This window comes from Stylophora pistillata, chromosome 1, assembly GCF_964205215.1.
Source record: "Stylophora pistillata chromosome 1, jaStyPist1.2, whole genome shotgun sequence".
Taxonomy (NCBI): Eukaryota; Metazoa; Cnidaria; class Anthozoa; order Scleractinia; family Pocilloporidae; genus Stylophora; species Stylophora pistillata.
In genome coordinates, this window is record NC_142519.1 from 11,003,092 (window position 1) to 11,026,216 (window position 23,125).

A 23,125-nucleotide genomic window follows, 5' to 3' on the forward strand; every position below is an offset into this window, starting at 1 on the left:
TATATAATCATGGAAGATAAAAATACACACTGACTTTTGTAATGCATACTTAAAATTTGACTTCTTTCGATTCCTTGTTGTTGGACATGAGTGTTTATAGACTATGCAGTTTGTTGGTTAGCAACCTTTTTCGTTTGATGGAAGGCTCGCTGATGAAAGAATCATTTTTAATTAACCTGCCGTTTACGTAATGTACTATTTGATTACTCAATTTTTTGCTATAGGCAAAGTTAACAACCAAAAAAAAAAAAACAAAAGCAAGAGGGTCGCAAAGGGGTAAAATGAGAACTGGGATTAGCCTTATTTTGGACTGGGAAAATGGGAGTTACTGACTGGGACTGGGATTTAGCCACTGGGAATGGGATGAACAATTATAAAATGGGAATGGGATTTCTTTTCCTCAGCGGTCTTTCCTCCAATATTTTGAAATAGAAAAATAAATATTTTGAAAGAAGGAAGAATTAGTTGAACTGACGGAAAAAGCCCACGAACTCGCTCTCGAATTGACCGACGACTGTGAGTCCATAAGTGTTGTGAATGCGAAGTTGGTTACAAGAGATGGTTTAATCCCAAATCCAGAAATCCAGATGGTTTCTAAACTTCGATTGGTCAGGCTTAGTTGCCTTCTGAATTCTGTTTGTCGTGGAAGCGTTGTTTCCCTTTTTTTCGTTGGAGATGTTTAGGAAAATCAAATATCGTAGGAACAGGGTCTGCCTTTGTTGGCCCTAACCCTCCTACAAAGAGTTCAGAGCATATATGAGTATGCCTTGTGACATTTAGGCTTTCCAGCCGGCATACTGCGATCCACCTTCGACGTCTTTCTTGCTCACTTATCCCAGGAACGTACTGTTTTTTTCGTCATTTGTTGGCAACAGTGGAAAGTAACATTTGCAACTTCGGGGTGATTGATTGGTTTCTTTTCTTAGCCTCGCTGTTGGTACAGTTGCAGGGATAACAATGATGTTTCGGCATTTTTACGCGAAATCGAAGAAATCACTACATAAACACTAGAATTCCCTTGAACTTTTCCCCGCATCAGCCTCCCATTCATGCTCAGGGCCTACTCGTTCCAGGACCGTCGAAGAATACGAATGTTGTCTATTGAAAAGCTGAAAAGCAGTTCTAAAAATAAGAATACTGTGAAAAGCACTGGAGTCTGCTTGATTGTGTAGAAAAATTGGTGACAGGAGAAGGAAATTGCAGACAAAATCCAAAACTACAAGCCGGCTGACTTTAACAGTTTGCTTGAGAGAGTTTACGCCGAGCTGAAAAACCAAGCATGTGAGTATTAGGATCCAGAAAGCCTCAGGTAACAATAATGACATCGCCAGACATACGTGGAAAACAATGGCTATAGCTATTCCATTGTACAGCAAAGAAAAGTCAGTTTGCTCAGCAGGTGTTGGATGGGAAAGTGTGAAAGAGCTTCGTTTGGCTGGCTGTGGAAAGAGCCAAAACAAAGTGCAACAAGTGCAAGATGAGTAAAAAGAAATCATCCGGTAGAACAAGAAACTCAGTAATAAAATTCTAAATGTTCTATAAAAAAAGCATCAGAGTCAGACGCCTGAACTGTTCAGCCGTTTTTTTTCAGCTTAGAGAACTTTCAAAACACTGAGAAACCTATTTTTTTTTTCTCTAAACGCATGATGACTTTTGCATGGCTTAAATACTGAAATCATTTTTGAACGTCATTCATGCGTGCTCCTTCTGCATAAGCTGTCCCGTGATTTTCTTTTCATGGGTATTAAATCCTAGTCGCGTGTTTTTCTCGTGCAATTTTCTGTAAATAAGCACTTGCCGATGTTTTTAAAGACCACAGATTGCAGTCGCCGTATGGGCTCGTGTAATTTTGTCGGTCTTTAAAAAATATTTATTTTAAAAATATTTATGTGATTACCTAAACGAAATGATAGATCGCTTTAACTACTTTTGACTCTATAAAAACTCTGGTGCCAGAGCTGACCCCTTAGCTTTAGGATGCGTAGTTTTCGGCTATTTTTTTTCCCGTAATTTTAGTTAACTATTCATCTTTTTCGGTTGATCACGAAAGAAACCTTATTCCATGTAAGGGAAGAAAAGTCAAAAATTTAAATTAATTCTTCAAATGACGTTCAACTGATCAGTTTCATTGATGTAGAAACGGTGTTATGTCTAGGGATAATATTCGTGTATCCTGATCGAATGCTCTTTGAACTTTGTCGTCGAAGTTAGTTTATAACCCGCAGAATATAATTTAAGGTTGTTCCAATGGCCACGACGGCAGCAGAAACCTCTTCACAACCGAAACGTGAAGTTTCAATTTACTTGTTCAGTGTTGTTTCCTTCAGTGACCTCTAATGAATGGGAAGTTGGCGTCTCAGAGCCTGACTACAGGCAAGTGGGTATCAATGGGGTGATGGCTTTTATGGCTAAAGATTAAAATTTTGGCCCGTTATGACTAACGGTTAACATTATTCCCTTGTTGTCAACAGATATTATAGTACGGTTAACCTTTTTAAGGCATCGGTTAACCCCATTGAGACCCTCAGGCATGGAATATTCCTGCTAATTCGTCCAAGATATTAGTTGCACTTATGCAGTGGAACAATACTCTGGTTCTTATGGCAATGCGTTCCCTCAGTACCTTGATTTTATATCCTTAATAGCGGGCTGCGAGCGAGAAAATATTTGGATATTTAAATAATTTTCGCTGAACCAAATGAGGCGTAGATTTTACATATTCAAGACCGTCAGAGCTTTATTAACAAATACAGCAAAACCTGGCATAGCTTTTCTCGACTCTAACAGGCCACACCGCTTTGAAGTAAGCTGGCGCTTTTTTTTCTCTTATTTCAAAACTGTGCGTCTAGTCTTTATCAGTGAACTCCACGTTTGTGTTACGCTGGGTAGAGCATAAAAAAAAAACTATCTCCAAAGTTAATGGTAGAAACTTTCTAGTAATACGTTTGGCATAGGGACTTTTGCAACGTGCAGTTACGACTGTGACTCCAGATTGCAACGACCTCCTTTTAACGTGTGCTTAGTTGCTCTTTGCAGAAAAATTAGGATGCAACTACTTAAACACATTTGCTCACGCGCATGTCAGCGAAACGATAACTGAATGAACATTGTTGGCCAATTCCTACACCTTCCCTGACTGGTTAAATGAGTGAATCATTTGCAAATAAAACTACATTTTCTAATCCTTCAACTGAGCATCAAAAACAGATACACAACTGGCAACAATACTTTTCATCCTTTTAAAATTACATGCATTCTGTAACACTCTGATGAAACTCTCATTACAAACTTGTACAACTGATTGTATTGGTGAAGATGAAAGTTAAACTTGTTTCCCAAAGCCTGTATCCCATTTGAACAAGACTGAATAAAGTTACATGACTTAATCAAAATAATGAGGAGAGTTTTGTTAACAGTATCATATCATACAACGATGCAGAAGTAGCAATGAAACCTGTTTCGAAGAACTACCATACGGCTTTAACATAAACCTGCACGTATCATGACTTTGAACTATATGAAATTGAGTTTTCACTTTTCTGAAAATTTTATTTCCCACCTCAGTAATGTAGGATGTGACATGACAAAGGAGATAGAATCGGTCAAGAAAAAGATCTATGGTGACATAGTAGTTAACGAGGAAGAACCACTGTATGATCCAGACAGTTTCAGAGAGTTTTGCATATCAGCAGGTGCAACAAAGTTATTCGACACTATTCCGGGTTCCATCACTAGCTTTCACCATTCCACAGACCGCATACGCCTAAACAAAAAAAGGGTTGTTTCATTCATCCATAATTTGTGCTACAAGGAGCAATCAGATAAATCAAGACGGCATTGAAACAGAACATATCATGGAGCATACATGCTCCAGGAGAACTTTTTAAATTTAACAATGTTATGCACAAAATGTCAGAGTTCCATTTGAAATCTTTTGAAGATTTCCTAGCCACAGCTACAGATCGAAAATGGCAAATAGTTCTAATAATTGATGATTACACAGCCATCCACACGAAAAGAAGGCCACAGAAGGAAAAATTGTCAGAGGCAAAGACAATGTGTACTATAGTTGTTTAAGCTTTTAAAGATATTCAAGCTGTAACAGCAACACATGCCCTTTTTACACATGACCAAAATGGTATAGACATTGAATCTTGCCTACAACTAATTACTGCTGCATCGTATATGCATGACATCAGTAACAGTTACGCTTCTGTGATGCATGAGTGGCTGACAAAAGCATTTTTTAATCCTGAACTTGAGAGACATAGATTAAACATTCATCAATGCTGTGACAGTGACAATGTGAGAACGATGCGTAAAATGGATGATTTGCATTTCTTAGATTTTGTAGAAATTAGACTGCAGTCAAAGGGAGACTTTGATACTGCCTATGATGTAGCAATGAGCACTGGCTTGGCTGTCTATTTAAAGAAATTTATTGTTTTTCAGCCAGGGGATTGGCCATGCCAATTTTACTGTAGACAAATCATATACGAATCACTTGAGAAGTTTGTCAGCTCTCATCCTTTTTTTTTACAGATACTCCTCCACGACAGGACTTTATTCCATTTGATCATTCCTCATATTCTATTCCAATGACATCCGGTACTACCGATAATCTCTTGAACAACAGCTTGCCACAAGAAACATCACAGCGATCCATTTTGTCTGTAGTACCCACTATTGGGCCACTTCACATCTCCTTAAATAGCTGAGAACATATCGGTAATTCATATCACCCATTTTTCAAAAAAATATATGGAACAATTTTCCCAAGAAGCAAATTGGCAGATAATCCCAAACCCCAGAAAGTTTGTCTGATTCTCGAGACTGTGTATGGTGGTTGGACACTTATACAGTATATCGTAATGGCAAAGTTCTCCAGGTTCAAAGATGTAGAGTATGGGACCCTATTCAATTTACTAGACAGCTATACACAGGGTTGCCACTCCTTGGAACCCAAAAAAATTCCCTGACCTTTCCCTGACTTCAAAACATTTTTCACTGACCTTGAATTAAATTAATTACCAAACAGGCCAAATCCCTTTTTACACTTCTCCATCGCTTTTAAGCTTTCTATCCGATTTGCTACACTCGATCGACTACTTCAGAAACCTTTGTGGAACCCTCAAAACAAAATTCCCTGACTTTTCACTGACTTTGACGAGAACTAAGATTTTCCCTGACTTTTTGCAAAATTCCCTGACTTTTCCAAGACCTTGTTGGGAATTGCCTCCCAGATTGAACCAACACACTCGCATAAATCCCAATTTCTTATCGTTTATTATCAATAACCGAACGCTAACAACGAAATCAACAACACCCCCCCCCCCTCGCTATCACTGTTGAAAGTCTCCTCCCCGCTCACGTGTTCTGCTACATCTTTTATCACTGTCAATCATTGGTTTTGGGCGTGTCATTTGACAGTTTCTCAAGTCACATTGTTTATGATCAGGCGGTGTGCGCACTGGGATCGCGCTGATTCATGGGTGAAATTTGAAATCTAAGTCATTTACATGTAGATGCCGTCGGGTAAACATCTCTTCGAGGCTAGCTGGTTGAATGCGTAATGGGAATCAACTGTCTCTGGCCTTTTCTGGAAAAATTCAGCAGAAAAGTCAATTTGCGTGAATTTTCTGGCCAAACTGCGGCTATCGATGCTTCTTGTTGGATGATAGGGCTTTGTATTTGTCCATAAGTGAAAGTGGAAATCGAGAGAGGAGAGAAATTTTAGTGATGATACTTTTTCTTCGTTTAGAAAGGTGTTTTTTCGATTATAGAAGTCCAGTATGTTTTGTTTTCAATTGAAGATTTGATAGTATATTTCAAAGCTATCTACGGACGGTGACGAACGCCGGCGTAAGGCCGTTTGTTGTCTTTGATGGGCTGCCTTTACCAGCCAAGGCAGCCGAAGATGAAAGAAGGAAAAGGTGATAATACATCAACGTTGGAAAAAGTAATTTGCATTTCTATGAACTTTACTCTTAACTTAAAAAAAAAAAAATTCTTGTGATCTAAACAGAGAAAGAGAGCATCGTCGAAACAAAGCTGAGGAGGACAATTTAACAAGCGAAGAAGCTAACAGACTTCGCGGACAAGCCGTTTCAGTAACATTTGACGATATCTGTACATGTATCAACGTGAGTGCTTGTTTACTGGAAAAAATTTTCTGTACCAGGCTTTCGTGTAATGCGAGAGCTTTTTATTGAAGCTATTGTAAAATTTCTTGCTTGCCTTCCTCTCCCAGGATTTTCGAACATCTGAAAGTGGTATAATTGCCCATTTTTAACGGATTTTTAGACTAGAAAGCTCACCTACAATTTTCGGGAGCCTTCTTTCTGGCTGGAATTTTCGAAAAGGTAAGTTTTGATCCATATAATTTTCGGATCACCACACTTTCGGCTAGGAAATTCGAACAGATAAAAATGTTTTAGGGGTTAGAAGTATGCCCATAATTGCCGTTTAAATACTCAAATACGCTTAACAATGCTGTGTTTGAGTGATTCTGAACTACATTTTCGTTGGGTGCCCCTGTATTGTCAGGTCACCAGTTTTGACCCGAGAAATTCAGTTGTAAAGGAAAATGCTACAATCCTAAGCGATCAAGTTACTCATCCCAGACAGCAAGTTGCTCTAATTTGACATACACAATTCAATAAATTTTTCTTAGTTGATGGTCAAAACTTCCACGAGTGGAGATGGCGAATGCTTTGTTTTGTCCCATGTCTTGGAGAGCTTGAAGCTAAGCATGAATGAGTTCAGGAAAGTATGCATTGCTGCTGGCTGTGACTACCTAAAGAATGTCAGAGGCATCGGTATACAAAGGGCATTCAAAATGGTTGCGGCAGGGAAACTTAAGGAGTTGCTTGGTAAAGGGGGTGCTCCTGAAGATTACTGGGAAAGTTTTTTCAAAGCAGAAGCAGTATTTCAACATCAAACAGTTTTTAATTTGGGAACCTGCTCCACAGTACCTCTAGAGAAGTGGGAGACAAATCCACCAGCAGAACTCCAGTATGTCTGTGGAGAGTATCCTTTAAACACTAACACCCATATCAAAGCTAACTTTTTATTCCAAAATGCACCATATTATACCTTAACTTTGAAGTCTATTGGATGATTTGTACTCCAATAACCTGGCTGTTGGCAATGTGAATACTAAAACTGGAAAGCAGTCACTGACCAGATATCCCTTGTTCACCATAGTAAGTGACTAGCTCATTATATTTTCTAAGTTAATAGAACCTAGAGTAATTGAAGTTGCCAATTTCGTTTCCCAGGCAGAAAGGAAGTGTTTTATTCACAGTATATGCTTTTAAGCTGTTGTTACTGCACACAATTGACTTCAACTCTTATTGCAAAGTTAGCATTTGCATACAATCCTTGACAACTATATTAATTGCACTCTATTCCCTTATATTTTAGTCGTCAACAGTAACCTCAAATGGTAACTCTGGTACAACATCTCAACAGAATGCAACATCTGAACTTGAAAGTGAGTTTCCTACCAAGTGCATTAAGTGTACCAGGAATAAAAAATTCACTTCAGTTGTTGAAATAATCTAAACTTTTATTTTTTAGGTGATGATGTCAAGCAACAAGCAATGCCACATGGAACCATGCAGTGTCAGATCATACATATTGACAGATTTTCTTCATTTAAATGGGAAATCCCTGGTTTTCCTGTACTGAAACTTGAATTTGTCAGAGTGCTATTAAAAATTGGCACTGAAATCTCAGATGGTGTTATCCAAAAAAAAGAGGCAGCTAATATTCAGAAAGGGAATTTCATTTGCACTTCTCATTGTGGCATAAGAGTACATGACAAGAACTACACAGTGCTTTGGGAACTTCAACCCACAAAAACAAGCCAGACATCAGTCCCTAATCACAAGTCAAAGAACACACATGTACATAGGTCTGATGATGGCTTGAACACAGATGAGAGAGATGATTTAGGGGAAGTTGGTGCTAACTGTTTGCCCTTTAAGGTCCTAGGAACATGTTATTCACAGTCTCGACAGGAAGCTCTTGAAAAGGCATTTGAACACCTGTATAACCACAACAGACCTGTGTTTGCAAAACTGCAGGCTGAGCCAGACAATCCATTGGACAAACATGCTATTGCTGTTTATGTGATGTCATCGGCCATTTATGAAAAAGTAGGATACATAGCAACCGAAATGACTCAGTTTGTGCATCCTGTACTCAAAGATCCATCTTTTCAGGTGTCAGTGAAAAGAATATGGTTTTCTACTGTTTTCCTTATGATTGGGTTTTGCGTTACCATCAACATCACAAAATCAGGCCCCTGGGACAAGACAGTTGTAGCAGCCTGCTCTAAAGTAAAGTGAAATTATAGCTTGACTTTATCACATAATTAAAATAATGTTATAAACAACTCAATATTTGAAGAGTACAGGAATTTCCCAAAAGTTATTTTCTCAAAGTCAGCATGAATAGAGATAAACATGTGGGCATGTGTGGTCCACATTCAGTAAAGGATTGATTAAGCCGGGCTTATTCCAGTAGTGGTGGTTAGTTGGTCATTCATAGTACCCAGTTATATTGGAAACCTACATGTACGTGTGTACAGAAAATGAAGAAGTACAATGTATGTAATTTATGACACTTAATAAAAATATTTTATAACACTTACATGTTGTACTCAATTCAAGCCAGGGTACAACAGCATATTTATATGCATAATTAAGAAAATTCAAATATAAAAACTGGTACTGCAATCATTATCCTGCAAGGGACTCTCAATGGTACTGTGAGTGTCCACGTCATATTGCCAAGCTGGTCCCCTATGAAGGCACAGCCACTTGTGGCCAAAATGCGAAAACATTGTTTCCAGCCATGAAGCATAGTGGTCTTCAATGCCAAGGTTCTGCGTACTACCCTTAGCAAAGAATCGGATGTTGTAATCTAACAAACCATAGGGCATTCTGTTAATTGGCATTCGTGGATTTGAATCTTGAAAACATTTACTAAGATAGTAAATCAAGTTGTGTTTATTGTTAGTGAACAATGTTTTCATGGCACTCAAACTTGATGGAAGGAAATCTGCATTGACATATTTATAAAAGTCCAGTCCAACACTCTGGATAATGGTCACCTTGAGAAAATAAGAAATAATCTGTGTTTGCAATCTCTGAGAAATTGCAGATTTGAAACATGCTATAAAATCCTTAATCAACTCTCCAACATTGCTTGCCATTGGCCTTGCATCCTTTGATGGGGAGCAACTGAATATTGGTGAAAGGGGTTCATCTAGAGTAGTATCTCGAGATTTCTGAGGAGTGCTCTTGTGGTCTTCACTAAAATCAAACGTGCTGTTGAAATAATCCACTTCAAGTGCCTCCTCTGCCTCTGATAATGACTTGAACTTTCTTGAAAGATGTTTTGTAACCCTTGTTCTACAAGAATAACCTTAAAGGAATCATGATAAAAAAAGTAAATACGGGCAAAAAGTCTTTGGAACAACATCATTATAATTAAACAAGGGTTAATATCCGCTTACTTAGTACAATTTCTCTGAATATTAATTTTTACAACAACTGACAATATTGCCAGATTATAGCAGAAAGATCCAATCAGATGATGCATTGTCTTGTAAATCTTAGACTAAACTCTTTAAATGTCAACATACCCGTCCTTGAAGAATTACAAGCTTTATTCACTGCATTAGCACACGCATCCCAAAACTCAGAGTCCCTATGCGTCGGCCACTTGTCAGAAACCGCATCATCCCAAAACAGACAAATATATTGAACTAAAGCGGAGTTTTCTGCTTCAGACCATTCTCGTTTTCCTACTGCCCTGTTTAAGATGCATCCTTCTGAAAACAGGGTTTTTCGCGATGACCTATCAGTGGAAGTTGTGGTCGAAGGGCGCTTAGTTTCCGGCTTCCCTGGCGTATTCCCCTCAACAACAACAGGCCTCTTGGTCGCCATATTTACCTAAAAGTTAACCATGTTCAAACGGTTATATCTAAAGATGCACTGGGGAGCGTTGGGGAGCGTTTATATACAGGGTTGGAACCCTTATCAAAGAAGCCTTTTACACCTTTTTTATCACTCAAACTAACAGAGGTAGGAAATTCTAAGCTTTTAAGAAACGGTGTCAATTTCTCAGTAAAATAGCGTAGATAAAATGGGCTATTAGAAACAAAAGAGCGTTTTTCGTTTGAACCCAAAAACCATGTTTTTTAACTGTTTGGAAGTTGAAAGAGACATTTCGGCAAAAAGAGATACATTCTGTTTTAGGTCGAAAATGCTTGCCGAAAATCACCAACTTACCAAGTTTTCGCCGCCATCTTGTAAATCCTACATCCACAATGCATCGCAATCCCAGTGCGCACACCGCTTGGTTTATGATCAAACATAGCGAAAATCACGCTAAGGGTAACAAACGACTAATGATCACAATATTACGCACGATTTCCGACAACCTTGAAAAATTTTTGTTTTTCCCTGACTTTTCCCTGACCGTGGCAACCCTGATATACCTTTGGTGTTGTCAATATATAGCATTTCTTTCAAACATAATAATATCTCTGAGTACTTAAGAGCAATGATCAGAATTTGGATAATGTTTACTCGCCTCCAACGCCGGCACTACAACAAAGCACCACTTGTTTGGATCAACATGTGTTCTCACTGAGGAAAACCCGCTCCACAACTATATCACCTAATCAGGAATTACATTACTATTTTTGATGAGTATCCTGTGGAAAACACTCATAGTATACTTCGTTCTCAGCCAAAAGGTTCTGATACTGCAGAAGAACTCAGGAAGAAGGCAAAGTCCATTTTCCAGTCGAAGGATAAACAGTCCCACTACAGGTCATTTTTCACCACACCTGAGCAGTTTTCTCTCTCACACAACCAACTTTGCTTATTAAAAGTAAGATGTGCTCAAGTACTGTCCTCCACGTTTAAAAAAATCTCTCACAGTCCAGGACAGAGTCTCATCTTCTCAAAAAATAGATGCAACACAAGTGTCCCAAACTCATGTCCCACTGCCAACAATGTCTCCCAACAAAAATATGACGACTGCTGTTTTACCTCTCGGGTATCACTGTGATATCAAGCCAGATCAAACAAAACAATGTGATTTACCTCAGTGTAATACTTCCAGCCTAGATGAGAATTGGACCCTCTTGCACGGTTGTCATCACTCATTCCATGATGTTTGCCTTGAAGGATCAACTTCATGCCCACTCTGTAAGGGCTTTCTGGAAAAAAAAAGTAAAAGAGCTTGGTGAGACAGCAAAAAAAGCCATTCTATATCCTGCATCTAACATGCATGAAACTGAATCCCAACATGATCTTAATAAAGAAACATCAGCAATGCCAACAGATTCTTTAGATAAAATCTCTGGGGTAAGAGAAATTGAGAGGGAGGAGTTTCATAGGGTCATCAGACAGCTGAACAATGAAATATTTCTAACCTTAATCCAGCAACCCAACCAGTCACCTCTTCCAAACCTTAGCCAGAGTCAAACTTATCACCAAACCACACCTTCACCCAACAAGGCACCTCCCCACTGTTGACAATGTCACCATCCTTTACGTGGACACAAGTGGAACAATGTACAGGTTAAATGTCGTTTCTGTGAAAATGGTATATGTACAGTCAGTGATAACGTCAGCTGCTCAAATTGTCCTTGTTCATGGCACACAGCAAACCTGAACGAGAGCATTCAGAGTACTTGCAACAACCAATCAGCTCCATTGCCAAGACCAGATTCTCAGACTACTCCTCCCATAAATGTCACTGTTGCAAAACATCTTGATATTGCTGAGTGGCTTCTGCCCTCATACATTCGCCAGTCCTCCATAGGTGGAAGACCCAGTGGCAGTAATGCCTGCACCGTAATTTCAGTGCTTGCTGCACTTCATTTTCTGGAAGGAACCCTTCAAATTCCCAAGCAGTTACAAGACCTCAACATCACAATACCTATGTATATACTAATCTCATGATAAAAGGGAATCAGTTATATGACTCTTTCAATGTACCAGTTCAGCAACCAAATTTGGAAGTCAGACAAGTCCTTCAGCATGGACAAAGTGATACAAATGTGAAGAAACTTGAAATTGTTTCAAACCCAGGTTCTTTTACTGTGAGAGACCTTGAAGACCACCGTACACAACACCATCATGTGCATCCATCATTTGCAGCAGTATTGATTGTGCCACCAGACAAGTCAATGGTAATATGTTTTAATCAAACAAGTATTTGTCTTTTTGCAAGCCATACAGTCATGGTCTCCAGGGTGGCATTATTGCAACCAGTTCATCTGGGCATGTCAGCAACTTTGTGAAATATCTAGAAAGGATGGTTATGTGAGACTGGAAGAATGGTTTACATGGTTCAAAATTGGCAATTTTAAGGCTAAAGTAAATGTTGACAAGGTTTAATTATACAATAGAAGCAGAAAGAGCAGGATTATGATAATTAAGTACTTGTCCATTTGCTGTATCATATTTGATGAATCAGAACAAGTTTGATTAAATTATTGAGCAAGTTCCATCTAAAAATTTCACTTAAAACTAATTTTGCAAGGCAGAAGCATTCTACTGAAATAAACAATTCAAGATAGAAAAAGCTGACACCATTTGTTTCGAATAACACATGAACATGAAGAAAATGGTGCCAGTTTGAACTCATGAGACAAAGCCCATGCATTTATTTGAGGTAAAGGGACTAGTCAGATCAAAAGCTGATTAAATAAACAATGAACTGACATTAGTAAGGGATTTGGAGGCCATGCATGTAATAAATAACTTCTACCAATGTTTTTCCGCTAGTTAGCACTTCAAGCTTGAAAAGGCATTAATAAAAATTACCACATTAACACAGTAAAAAAATAGGCCAAAACCAGAGTTAATTGAAGTAAGGCTATAATCGTTGTCAAGACACATGCCCACCTACCATGTACAACAAACTTGGAGAGCAAAAAGGCCAAAGACAGTTCTGAGCCATAACTAAGAAAATTCTCCAAACCCTCTCAAATGAGAATTTGCCAAAGGTTGTGGTGATAGCCACTAAATCTTCAGGCTGGAACATTTTTTAAAGCTTTGTGAGCTAAGCGACTGCAAAGGAAAAGAAAAAAGAATGTTATTTGAAGTGATTTGAAGCTTGGGGCCACCTCAAACTTAATGCAATTTTACAGCAAAGTTGAAGTAAAATACCATCAAATTCTAAATTACCTTCTTTTACATATTTATGTATTCCTCAAATAGTTTCACCAACTACGCAGCACTCATCATGATGAAAACTTTGGAAGGCAACAAGGTCTGTTCCTTTGAAAGGGGCAGTATCCAGCAAGGTATGATCTCATAACAGTAAAATTCCTTTTTGCAATATCCTGAAATCAGATGACAGTGTCAATGACCATTACCATGCAATTTTGTTTCATTTGACACCTCTGGTATCTGCTGTTTAGCAGTTTGACATAAGTTAACTTGGTCAGCTGCAGTAAGCACACGTACCAGATGCTTGATATTATTTGAAGTAGACAGTATTCAGCTCAGAGTGTTGTCATAATTTGACAGTAAAATTTCTCCTGTCCTGAAATCAGAAGTGGACATCATGGCTGTGAGCAAGCACTTTTATTTCATTCCACACATCTCTGCTACTACTGTATGGTAGTTTGACATCAGTGCAAACAGCACATGTTGCAGAAGCTGATATCAATCATCTTTAGCTCTTGAAAAATGCCTTGAATTAACCCAGTATAAAAGCATCAGTTATTGCTTAGCTGCATCCCAGAGATGTCTGTGCCTTTTTGTGTTGAATACATCTCTGTGTTGTGTATTTTCCTTCCATGCTACTCTAGTTTTTTTCTGCAAATTAAGAGACAATTAAATGTTATTGTAAGATAAACACTGGTAATTTTTATATGAAATTGCATCTAAAGCCTAATAGTATACAAACCTCTCAGTCCTTTAGGCTTGATATACATGTATTTAAAACTTACCTGCCTTGTGTGCTCAGGGTCCTAGCAAACTCAAGACAGGGATATCAGCCTGGAGGGTTCCCTATCTTGTTTGATGGTGGTTTTGATGGATTTGTCTGTGTGTATAATTATATGCATTATGGTAAGGCTATGTATTGCAAAATGGTAAATTGGTCTTGAATTTTTTATTCAACATGGTAAATATTTCTAAATATTTCTAAATATTATGTATAATATTATGATACTACAGAAGTCATTATTTCAAAAATGGAAATTCTTACTCAGTTTTCAATTAAATAAACAATGGTTTATGATCACTGTAGTATGACTCTAAGACACCTGAAGACTAATTTTACAAAATGTGGAATATTAGTGTAGATGTGATCTAATAGTGAGTGATGGTCTGCAGTGTACTGCTTAATTAGCTGTGTATAACCTATTTCTTCTACTAAACATCTCGTTAGTGCTTTTTGCTCAGATGCCTTTTCTAGTAAGTTGACATTAAAATCACCTAGGAGTACAACTGGGATGTCAGGATTTGTTAATTTTGAGTCATGAAGATAAATTAGAACATCAATAAATTTTGTCAAATTTACATTTGAACTGGATCTGTAAATACTAATTACATTTAGTTTAGACTTACTTGTTCAATGACCATTATTGTAATTTCTACTCCATTGAAATGAAATCTGCGGGGGGATTTCTGTACCTGTAGTCAAATTGGTTCTTAACATAGACAGCTGATAGTGTATATCTTTTCATGTTGTACACATCATCTTGGTCCAATGCAAAGTCTAGTTTCAACAAAAATGTTCACATCAGCTTTTTGAATGTTGTAGTCACTTAACACATCATCAATGTGAAGATGTAAGGATCTAACATTTTGAAAGACAATTGTAAAAGTGTCATCAAGAGTTTTTCGTGCCCCTGAAGCTCACTATGAACTGTAGTTTTATGAAAATGCCATGAATTTCTAGTGAAAAGTCCAAAAAGATCATTTTATGGCCCATGAATACTGCAAAATGAAAATTTATGGGGTTATTTTAAGCCCTGAACTTTCCATGAATTAGGGGCATTTTTTTCATTACCAATGAATTTCTTTTAAGTCTACTTTCATGGCCCATTAATTTCCCCTGAAAGTCACCAGAATGAATTCCATGACCCATGAATTTCTTTAAAAGCCTACTTTCATGACCCATCAATTTCTTTAAAAGCCTACTTTCATGACCCACAAATTTCTTTGAAAGCCTACTTGAATGACCCATGAATTTCTTGAAAGTCTACTTTCATGACCCATTAGTTTCCTCAGAAAGTCACCAGAATTAATTTCATGCCCCATGAACGGCAATCAAATAATTCCAAGAAATTCTCAATACCTTGAATGTAAAGGTTTTAACACAAGGAGTAATTTTAGAGGATTAAAACTTTGGTTCAATAAAAAGGTATGCTATACAAAACGTACCAAGAGATATACATAAATGTATAGGTTTATCATGAAATTTATTACTCAAACTAAGTTTTAGTATTTCTTAACATTAATAGGCATCTTTTTCATGAAGTAGCAGTCAATTATGTTCATTGCAGATTGTCAATCATAGACTTGCTTTCTAACCTCAAAGGCCTCTTGGATTCCATAATCAAGAAAGCTTTTATTGTGATGCAAAATGTCTCATGTCCACAATGTGTCAAAATCATAAAACATAAACAAAATGATAAACATGAGAACGCTTCGGGGATATGCACATCCATTTATAGGCGAGAATTCCAACTCATCATAGTCGCTTTCTTCTCTTGTACAAATGTTTCTTCGTTATGAGACGCACTTGACTCTATTGGTACCACCGCTAGTTCATTGGAAGGGAAAGACTAAGGAATCGAGATGGCTATGTTGGAACGTGTTGCTGAACTCTTGTTACCGTCAAACTTTGTTGATTTGGGTACTGGTACACTGTGATCATCTTGGCATCTCTCATACTTCCTACGGTGGTATCTATCTTTTATAATAATGAGGGTAAAACACGTTTGCAATCACATTCAAAGTTGTGATCGGCTTCTGTTATTTCTCACCTTTGCCGTGAACACAACTCGAGTCAGGGTTTAGAGTCTTTGTTTCCTTGACAACTTTTGGCCGCAAACCGTTCATTTGTAGTACGTTCGATTCTTTTCAACTATTTCTACTTAGAGTGAGTTTACAAAATTATTTATATCATCTTCAAAACATGGATCCAAGTTAACCACCTGGGTTAATCCATCGTCCAAATGCAGAATACCGGTGAGAGCTCAGGTTAATTTTGCGCGTTTCTCTTGAGACTGCAATCGGGCAAGCCAGCGGATTCTCTTTACAAGCCAATGACAATTCCCAAAACATCCACGTGATAATAGCGGTGATCGGAAACAAAGGCAGGGGTCGCACTGTGGCCTTTTTTATGTCGCGTCATAACTTGGCCCACAGATATGTCGCGACACTTACACCACTGGAGTCGAGTCATGGGGGTCACCATCACATGTGCGCGATATAAATGATATTTGAAACCAGGCTGACAACTCCTAATACTTCACGCGTGAAAAGAGCGCCAAATATAATTTTGTAGACACGAAGCTGGTGCTAGTTTAATAAGCGACATTTCTTCAATCTCTGTTTAATTTGTTCAACGTACAAATCCTTGTTGGCTTGTACGCATTGTACAAAATTCGCCAACGGAAAATGTTGGCCCTTGCCGCTTTAAACCGACGTCGACGGATGCAAAAATATGGGAAAAAATCTGCGAGCCGCAGGGTGAAAACAAGCCATTCCTATACTGAGAATAATCAGGTGAATAGTGCAAATTTTTAAATTGGTATATGGGTTGAAATTCGCCATAAAGACCAGATAAAATGTTTGTAGAGAAAACCGGTGACTAAAATTTTCAACATGTCGCGAGCACGCGATGACAGATTTTGTGTCCAATGTAAACACCTAAAGCGTTAGTGCTACCCCTGCCAAAGAAAACTCCATTTGGCGCTCATCTTTGAATATACTTTTCACCGGTTGATCGCTTGTGCGTTAAGCTATTTCTTTTCTCTATTATGTTTTGCTTAACATAATATCTCTGAAGACGGGTTTTACGGTTGTTCGGTGGGAAAACGAGAACATCGTGAGTGGAAAAATGAAAAGCAAGTCGATCGTTGGCGCCGTGGAGATAAAAGAAGGGACAACAGTTCATATATCGACTGGCCGGTACAAGGGTCGAGCGGTCATTTATAAAGGTACGATTTTGAAAGTTTGTGGTGAGTTCAAATTGCGATATTCGGTACGTGATCAAAACTGAAAATCCATTCGCTCACTTACATGTCACAATTTCTTAACTTTACGCTTTACGATGAAATAAATCTATCAATTATTAAGCTGAATGTTTCAGGATGCAGTGTGGGAAATCAACAACTGCAGCATTTAGTGTCACCTTGACAATGGTGAATTGTTTTTGCACTTGCTGGTCTTAATGGAAACTGTCTGCGAAGAATCTGTACTTGACTTTTCCGATTTATTCTGAATTGCCTTGTTACTTCTAGAATTAGTGTCCATATCCTATCTATAATGGTTTTGGTGTCGTATAAATGCATATTTTCTCTGCGCTGTTTTTTACCTATGCAGTCAGCATCTGGAAATAATACCCATATAATACTTGGTCACAATTTCTGAAGCTTCCGCTTTACAATGAAATAAATCTATCAATAATTAAGCTGAATGTTTCAGGATTATTTTAGTCACGTTTAACAAGGTGCAAGCTTAGCAAAAAAAAAAAAGATAAACAGCTGCTTAGTCTGCAGTTTAAGATAACTTCATTACAATTTATTGTTACAGTTACAGCAAGATTTTAATTCAAAAATCAATTATTCAACTGTAATTAAGCCCTTCACTCTCATGAGTGTTAAGTCAAAATTGAGTAGAAATCTTTGAATTTCAATTTTCAGAATCAACAAAAACAAAATAATAGTATAACATGAAAATGCTGCTTGACAGCTCACATTTGAAGTTTTAGCACACAAGAGTTTCATTGTATTGCCAGCATACAGCTATATATACACGGTAGTATAGTCTTTGGTGCAAGTAAAGTGGAGACTTTTTCATTTCAAATTAATGGGGTTTCCAAGGAATTTTCATGGTGCTTGCATATTCCCAAGAACCCCATGAAAACTACTGAAGATTAACTTTCATGTGCCATGAAAATACCATGGAGAGGCCATGAAAATTCAGGGAAAATTTTCATGGTCAATGAATTTTTTGCATATTCACAAGATATTGATGGTTCATGATTTGCTACAACTCATTAAAACCTGGTGAATTTTATCACTATGAATTTGTTTGACATGAAATTTATGAGTTTTTCAGTACCTTTGAAAAGGCCATGAAATGCCATTTTCATGGGTATTTCATGGCTTCTAGGTCACCTTACACAATATTTCATGTGTCGTGAATATGAAAATTTTCACAGGTTTTTCATGGGATTTTTCATGGCACCGAGACCATGAAAATGCCATTGATTTAACCATGAAGATCCTCCAAAAAATCTGTGAATTTATCATGAATAATTTCACAAGATTTTCAGGGGTTTTGATTAAGGTGTGAGGTATGCTTCAGTCCTTAGTCTAGATCTCTTCATCTTATTCGCAACCTTCTCACTTACCCTTAAATTTTATGCTCATTTAAGTTGATAATATGTAGACTAGATTTGTTTCAGACTCGACTTAAGCCTACATTGCAAATCACAGCCTAGCTGTGATTCACAAGCTTTACATACACCTTGTGCGGCCTCACCTTGAATACGCCTGTGAAATCTGGTCCCCTCACCAAGCCTTTTTGCAGGACATGATTGAAAGCGTTCAGAGACGAGCCACGCGACTCATTATCAAAGGAAGATCTTGCATGGAGCGGTTGAAATCTCTCCATCTTCTAACCCTTAAGTCTAGAAGGACTCTACTTGACTTGATCTTCTTTTACAAATGTTCAAAGGGACTTTAAAATATTAACTTATGTAGTTTTATTATTTCCAGAAAAAAAGCAGCATATGAACTAAGAAATGCTGATTTGTCATTTAAAACTCAATATGCGAGAACAAACATGCTAAAATATTCCTATTTCCATAGAACAGTTAAAGCCTGGAATTGTTTACCTGTGCATGTCAGAAAGTCTGAGTCTCTTTCTGATTTTAAGAGTCTTTGTAAGGCTTATTTATACCAGTTAGACACTGAATTAACCTAACTTATTATTATTATTATTATTATTATATTATTACAAATATATGTAGGTATGTGCAGTGTTTTTCTTTTTTGGGTGGCCTTTTGTATGGGAACCCTTTCCTGTTTCTTGGCCTTCCCCTTAGCCTTGTATATATGTTAAGCTTGTTGAGAAAATGATTAAAGTAAAGTAAAGTATAGTGCATGTGCTCTTGGGGGGAGTGTGGGAAATCAACAACTGCAGCATTTAGTGTCACCTTGACAATGGTGAATTGTTTTTGCAGTTGCTGGTCTTAATGGAAACTGTCTGCGAAAAATCTGTACTTGACTTTTCCGATTTACTCTGAATTGCGTTGTTACTTCCAGAATTGGTGTCCATGTCCTATCTGTAATGGTTTTGGTGTTGTATAAATGCATATTTTCTCTGCGTTGTTTTTTACCTTTGTCAGCATCTGCAAATAATACCCATATAATACTTGGTCTATTAGAGTTTTCCACCCTGTAGTCAATGGTTTTAATGACACATTCTGCACCATTTGTTAAATCATCTGTTACATCAACATTTGTTGTTAACTCATACTTTGCATTGGTAGCTATTGAGGAAGTGAGTATAAACCCATTGTTTTTGTTGGATCATTTGGTATTTTGTCCTTCATTTGTTTCTTAAGTTCACCAGAAATATCTCCTACTACAATTAATGTCTATTGCCTTTACTTGGCATTTATCACTTTCACAGTTAGCATACATGCTGTTGTTGTGTGCATGTACTGATGCATTTGTAGTAAACAAATGGTTTGTTTCCATTGGGTAATTTTGACTTCCAGGGACTGTGTGCAAAAGCCTTTCCTTTAAACAGTCTATATCCAGAATGCTTTCCTTCTCTCAGACTATTAAGCAACTCTGTAAACTGTTCGTCATCTTTCTGCCTTATTGTGTCTGTTAATTCAAATAGGATATGTCAAAACTCGTTAATTTTGTATGGTCTGGAAAGGACCCTGATATTGTGTTCTCCATTCCAGACTGACATAGCCTGATGATGGTGTGATGACCTTTTTGTTTTGCTGTCTAAAACTATCAATGAGTTAAAGGTGTTGACAGGCCAAATACGTCTCATACATTCTCGCAGCGCTGTGATAGGTGACTTTATTAATGGTTTTGATCTGAAACTATCAATGAGTAAAAGGTGTTGACAGGCCAAATACGACTCTCAGCCTCATGATAGTGTTAAATTATGGGAGGCTTGTTATACAAGACCCTCAAAGACATCTTAAGCCAAAGGTTTTTCGCATTTTTTTTTATCATTATCGTCATTATACATGTCTCATTATAACACACCGTAAATTTATCTCCAAGCTAGAAATTCTGTCATCATTTGGCTTGTTACTCAGTAGACAAAAAGGAAACCCATTACGTTAATGCACACGTGTCCTTTTTTTTTTTTCTTTTTTTCATTTTTTGCCTTTTTTCTAAAATCTTCATTAAATTCATTACAGGGAAATTTCACTAGCTCATCGTAGGTCGTTGCAGGTCATTGTAGTTCATTGTAGATCAATGTAGGTCATTGTAGGTCATTCCTTGTTCCCATGGTAACTCACTGTACCTCATTGTAGGTCACTGTAGCTCATTGTAGGTCATTGTACCTCACTGTTGGTCATTAAAGCTCATTGTACCTCATTGTAGCTCATTGCAGATCACTGTAGCTCATTGTAGGTCATTGTACTTCATTGTTGGTCATTGTACCTCATTGTGGGTCATTGTAGGTCATTGTAGCTCATTGTAGGTCACTGTAGCTCATTGTACCTCATTGTAGCTCATTGTAGGTCATTCTACCTCATTGTAGGTCACTGTAGCTCATTGTAGGTCATTCTACCTCATTGTTGGTCATTGTAGCTCATTGTAGGCCATTTTAGCTCATTGTAGGTCATTGTACCTCATTGTAGGTCACTGTAGCTCATTGTAGGTCACTGTAGCTCATTGTAGGTCATTGTACCTCATTGTTGGTCATTGTACCTCATTGTTGGTCATTGTAGCTCATTGTACCTCATTGTAGCTCATTGTAGGTCATTGTACCTCATTGTAGCTCATTGTAGGCCATTGTACCTCATTGTAGCTCATTGTAGGCCATTGTAGCTCATTGTAGGTCATTGTAGCTCATTGTAGGTCACTGTAGGCCATTGTAGCTCATTGTAGGCCATTTAGCTCATTGTAGGTCACTGTAGGCCATTCTAGCTCATTGTAGGCCATTGTAGCTCATTGTAGCTCATTGTACCTCATTGTAGGTCACTGTAGCTCATTGTAGCTCATTGTAGGTCACTGTAGGCCATTGTAGCTCATTGTAGCTCATTGTAGGTCATTGTAGATCATTGTAGATCATTCCTTGTTTTAGTAACTACGTGTTTTTCCTGTGCTTTCCTTTATCCAAGAATTGAATGCATAATGAAGTATGGGGTTATACAGAAATCTTGCCAAAAGTTGTCATTCCCTCGATGCTGCTGTGTTCATCTTGTGATTCATTGAACTTGCCGGCATGTGTTGTTGAGGTCGTCGTTGCTGCCTGTGGTTTGGAGAAGAGCAAGGGAATCTTATTGCCGAAGAAGTAGTAGTAGTAGTAGTAGTAGTAGTGGTAGTGGTAGTGGTAGTGGTAGTGGTAGTGGTAGTGGTAGTGGTAGTGGTAGTGGTAGTGGTAGTGAACTTTATTTATGTGTCGTGAAAACCTAGCGCATAGCACTAATTGGCGACACAGAGTAAAAGCTTTAAAAATAAGAAATCTGTAACCTATTTACAGAATTATTTACCTAACCTATTAACATTTAAAATTATTTACAATGTCCTAGAGTTAAAATCAACTATGACAGAGCGCACATTTTTTGCATTCATCGTCATTCATGACAGTCATGTCCGTTCTCCTGATTTTGCCCTTAAATCCGTGCAGGCTGTCTTCACTGCTTAACTCTTTTGTAAGTTTCGACCCGAGGAGAGGGCCATAGTATCTTATAGAGTGTTTACCATATTTTACTGTATTAAAGCGAGGGATTCAAAAATCTGCATTTCTTAGAGAATATCTTCTATCGCAGTTTACTTCTGACATAAATAGTTCCTGTATTTGACAAGGAAGTAAGTTCTTTTTCGCCTTGAACATAAGGATTGCTATGTCCTGGAGCCTTCTGTTCACCAGTGATGGAATTTCAGCCAGCTTCAGTAGGCCGTCATAAGAGATTGATTCATCAAACAACAACAAACATATGAAACATATGTGTGAACTGCGGTTATGAGACGTATATGAGCACGATCCTTCGCAGTAAAGCACTATTTGAGCAATAGTGAAAATCAGACCTGAAAAAAATTTCAGGCCTGTACGGGATTCGAACCACTGACCTCTGCGATACTAGTGCAGCGCTCTACCAATTGAGCTAACAAGCCAACTGGGAGCTGATTTTCACTATTGCTCAAATAGTGCTTTACTGCGAAGGATCGTGCTCATATACGTCTCATAACCGCAGTTCACACATATGTTTCATATGTTTGTTGTTGTTTGATTTATCATCTACGGGTTTATGTCGAATTAATTTGATGGCCTGCTCCCAGTTGGCTTGTTAGCTCAATTGGTAGAGCGCTGCACTAGTATCGCAGAGGTCAGTGGTTCGAATCCCGTAAAGGCCTGAAATTTTTTTCAGGTCTGATTTTCACTATTGCTCAAATAGTGCTTTACTGCGAAGGATCGTGCTCATCTAAGAGTGATTCATCGTTGAAAACTGCTCTCAAGGCCCTCTCCCGTAGTCTTTCAACTTTACGTTTGTCTGAGGCTCTGCAGAAATGCCAGATGATACTGCAGTAGGTCAAGTGAGGTAGAATGGCGGCTTTATAAAGTTGTAGTTTAGCGTAAGTGGGTATTAGTTTTCTTAGACGACTTAAAACTCCTATCTGTTGACTTGCCTTTTTACA

The 23,125-nt window shown here is 37.9% G+C and overlaps 2 protein-coding genes and 1 pseudogene across 4 annotated transcripts; 2 read left to right on the forward strand and 1 right to left on the reverse strand.

Annotated features, from left to right (window-relative positions):
• The first annotated feature begins 3,502 nt into the window (after positions 1-3,502).
• On the forward strand, positions 3,503-5,244 carry LOC148741201 (uncharacterized; annotated as a pseudogene).
• A 281-nt stretch (positions 5,245-5,525) lies between these two features.
• Positions 5,526-8,642, forward strand: LOC111339240 (uncharacterized). The gene is given in 8 exon segments (XM_088727102.1): positions 5,526-5,569; positions 5,814-5,933; positions 6,026-6,206; positions 6,674-7,029; positions 7,109-7,205; positions 7,426-7,495; positions 7,582-8,235; positions 8,238-8,642. Coding segments are annotated over 8 exon segments (1,629 nt in total). The 3' UTR covers positions 8,345-8,642.
• Positions 6,223-14,778, reverse strand: LOC111322849 (uncharacterized). 3 transcript variants are annotated; one of them, XM_088736219.1, is made up of 9 exons: positions 14,613-14,778; positions 13,991-14,085; positions 13,503-13,856; positions 13,221-13,378; positions 12,943-13,103; positions 11,459-12,336; positions 11,127-11,242; positions 9,656-9,965; positions 6,223-9,435 (listed from the first exon to the last, which is right to left on the reverse strand). In XM_088736219.1, the coding sequence occupies exons 7-9, from the start codon at positions 11,220-11,222 to the stop codon at positions 8,720-8,722; spliced, it is 1,122 nt and encodes a 373-aa protein (XP_088592345.1). In that variant the 5' UTR covers positions 11,223-11,242; positions 11,459-12,336; positions 12,943-13,103; positions 13,221-13,378; positions 13,503-13,856; positions 13,991-14,085; positions 14,613-14,778; the 3' UTR covers positions 6,223-8,719. The 3 variants fall into 3 exon arrangements, with proteins under 3 accessions (XP_088592345.1, XP_088592351.1, XP_088592356.1); XM_088736225.1 differs by lacking the exons at positions 12,943-13,103; positions 13,221-13,378; positions 13,503-13,856; positions 13,991-14,085; positions 14,613-14,778 and having other exon boundaries at positions 11,459-12,483; XM_088736230.1 differs by lacking the exons at positions 11,127-11,242; positions 11,459-12,336; positions 12,943-13,103; ... (2 more) ...; positions 13,991-14,085; positions 14,613-14,778 and adding an exon at positions 10,305-10,394.
• Between the last annotated feature and the right edge of the window lie 8,347 nt (positions 14,779-23,125).

Coding starts and splice junctions, on each gene's coding strand:
- LOC111322849 (XM_088736219.1), bottom strand. CDS start 11,222: ATGAAGTTGATCCTTCAAGGCAAACATCATGGAATGAGTGATGACAAC. Junction 9,966..11,126: donor GCTGGAAGTATTACACTGAG/GTAAATCACATT, acceptor GTTAACTTTTAG/GTAAATATGGCGACCAAGAG. Junction 9,436..9,655: donor TTGTAATTCTTCAAGGACGG/GTATGTTGACAT, acceptor GATTCCTTTAAG/GTTATTCTTGTAGAACAAGG.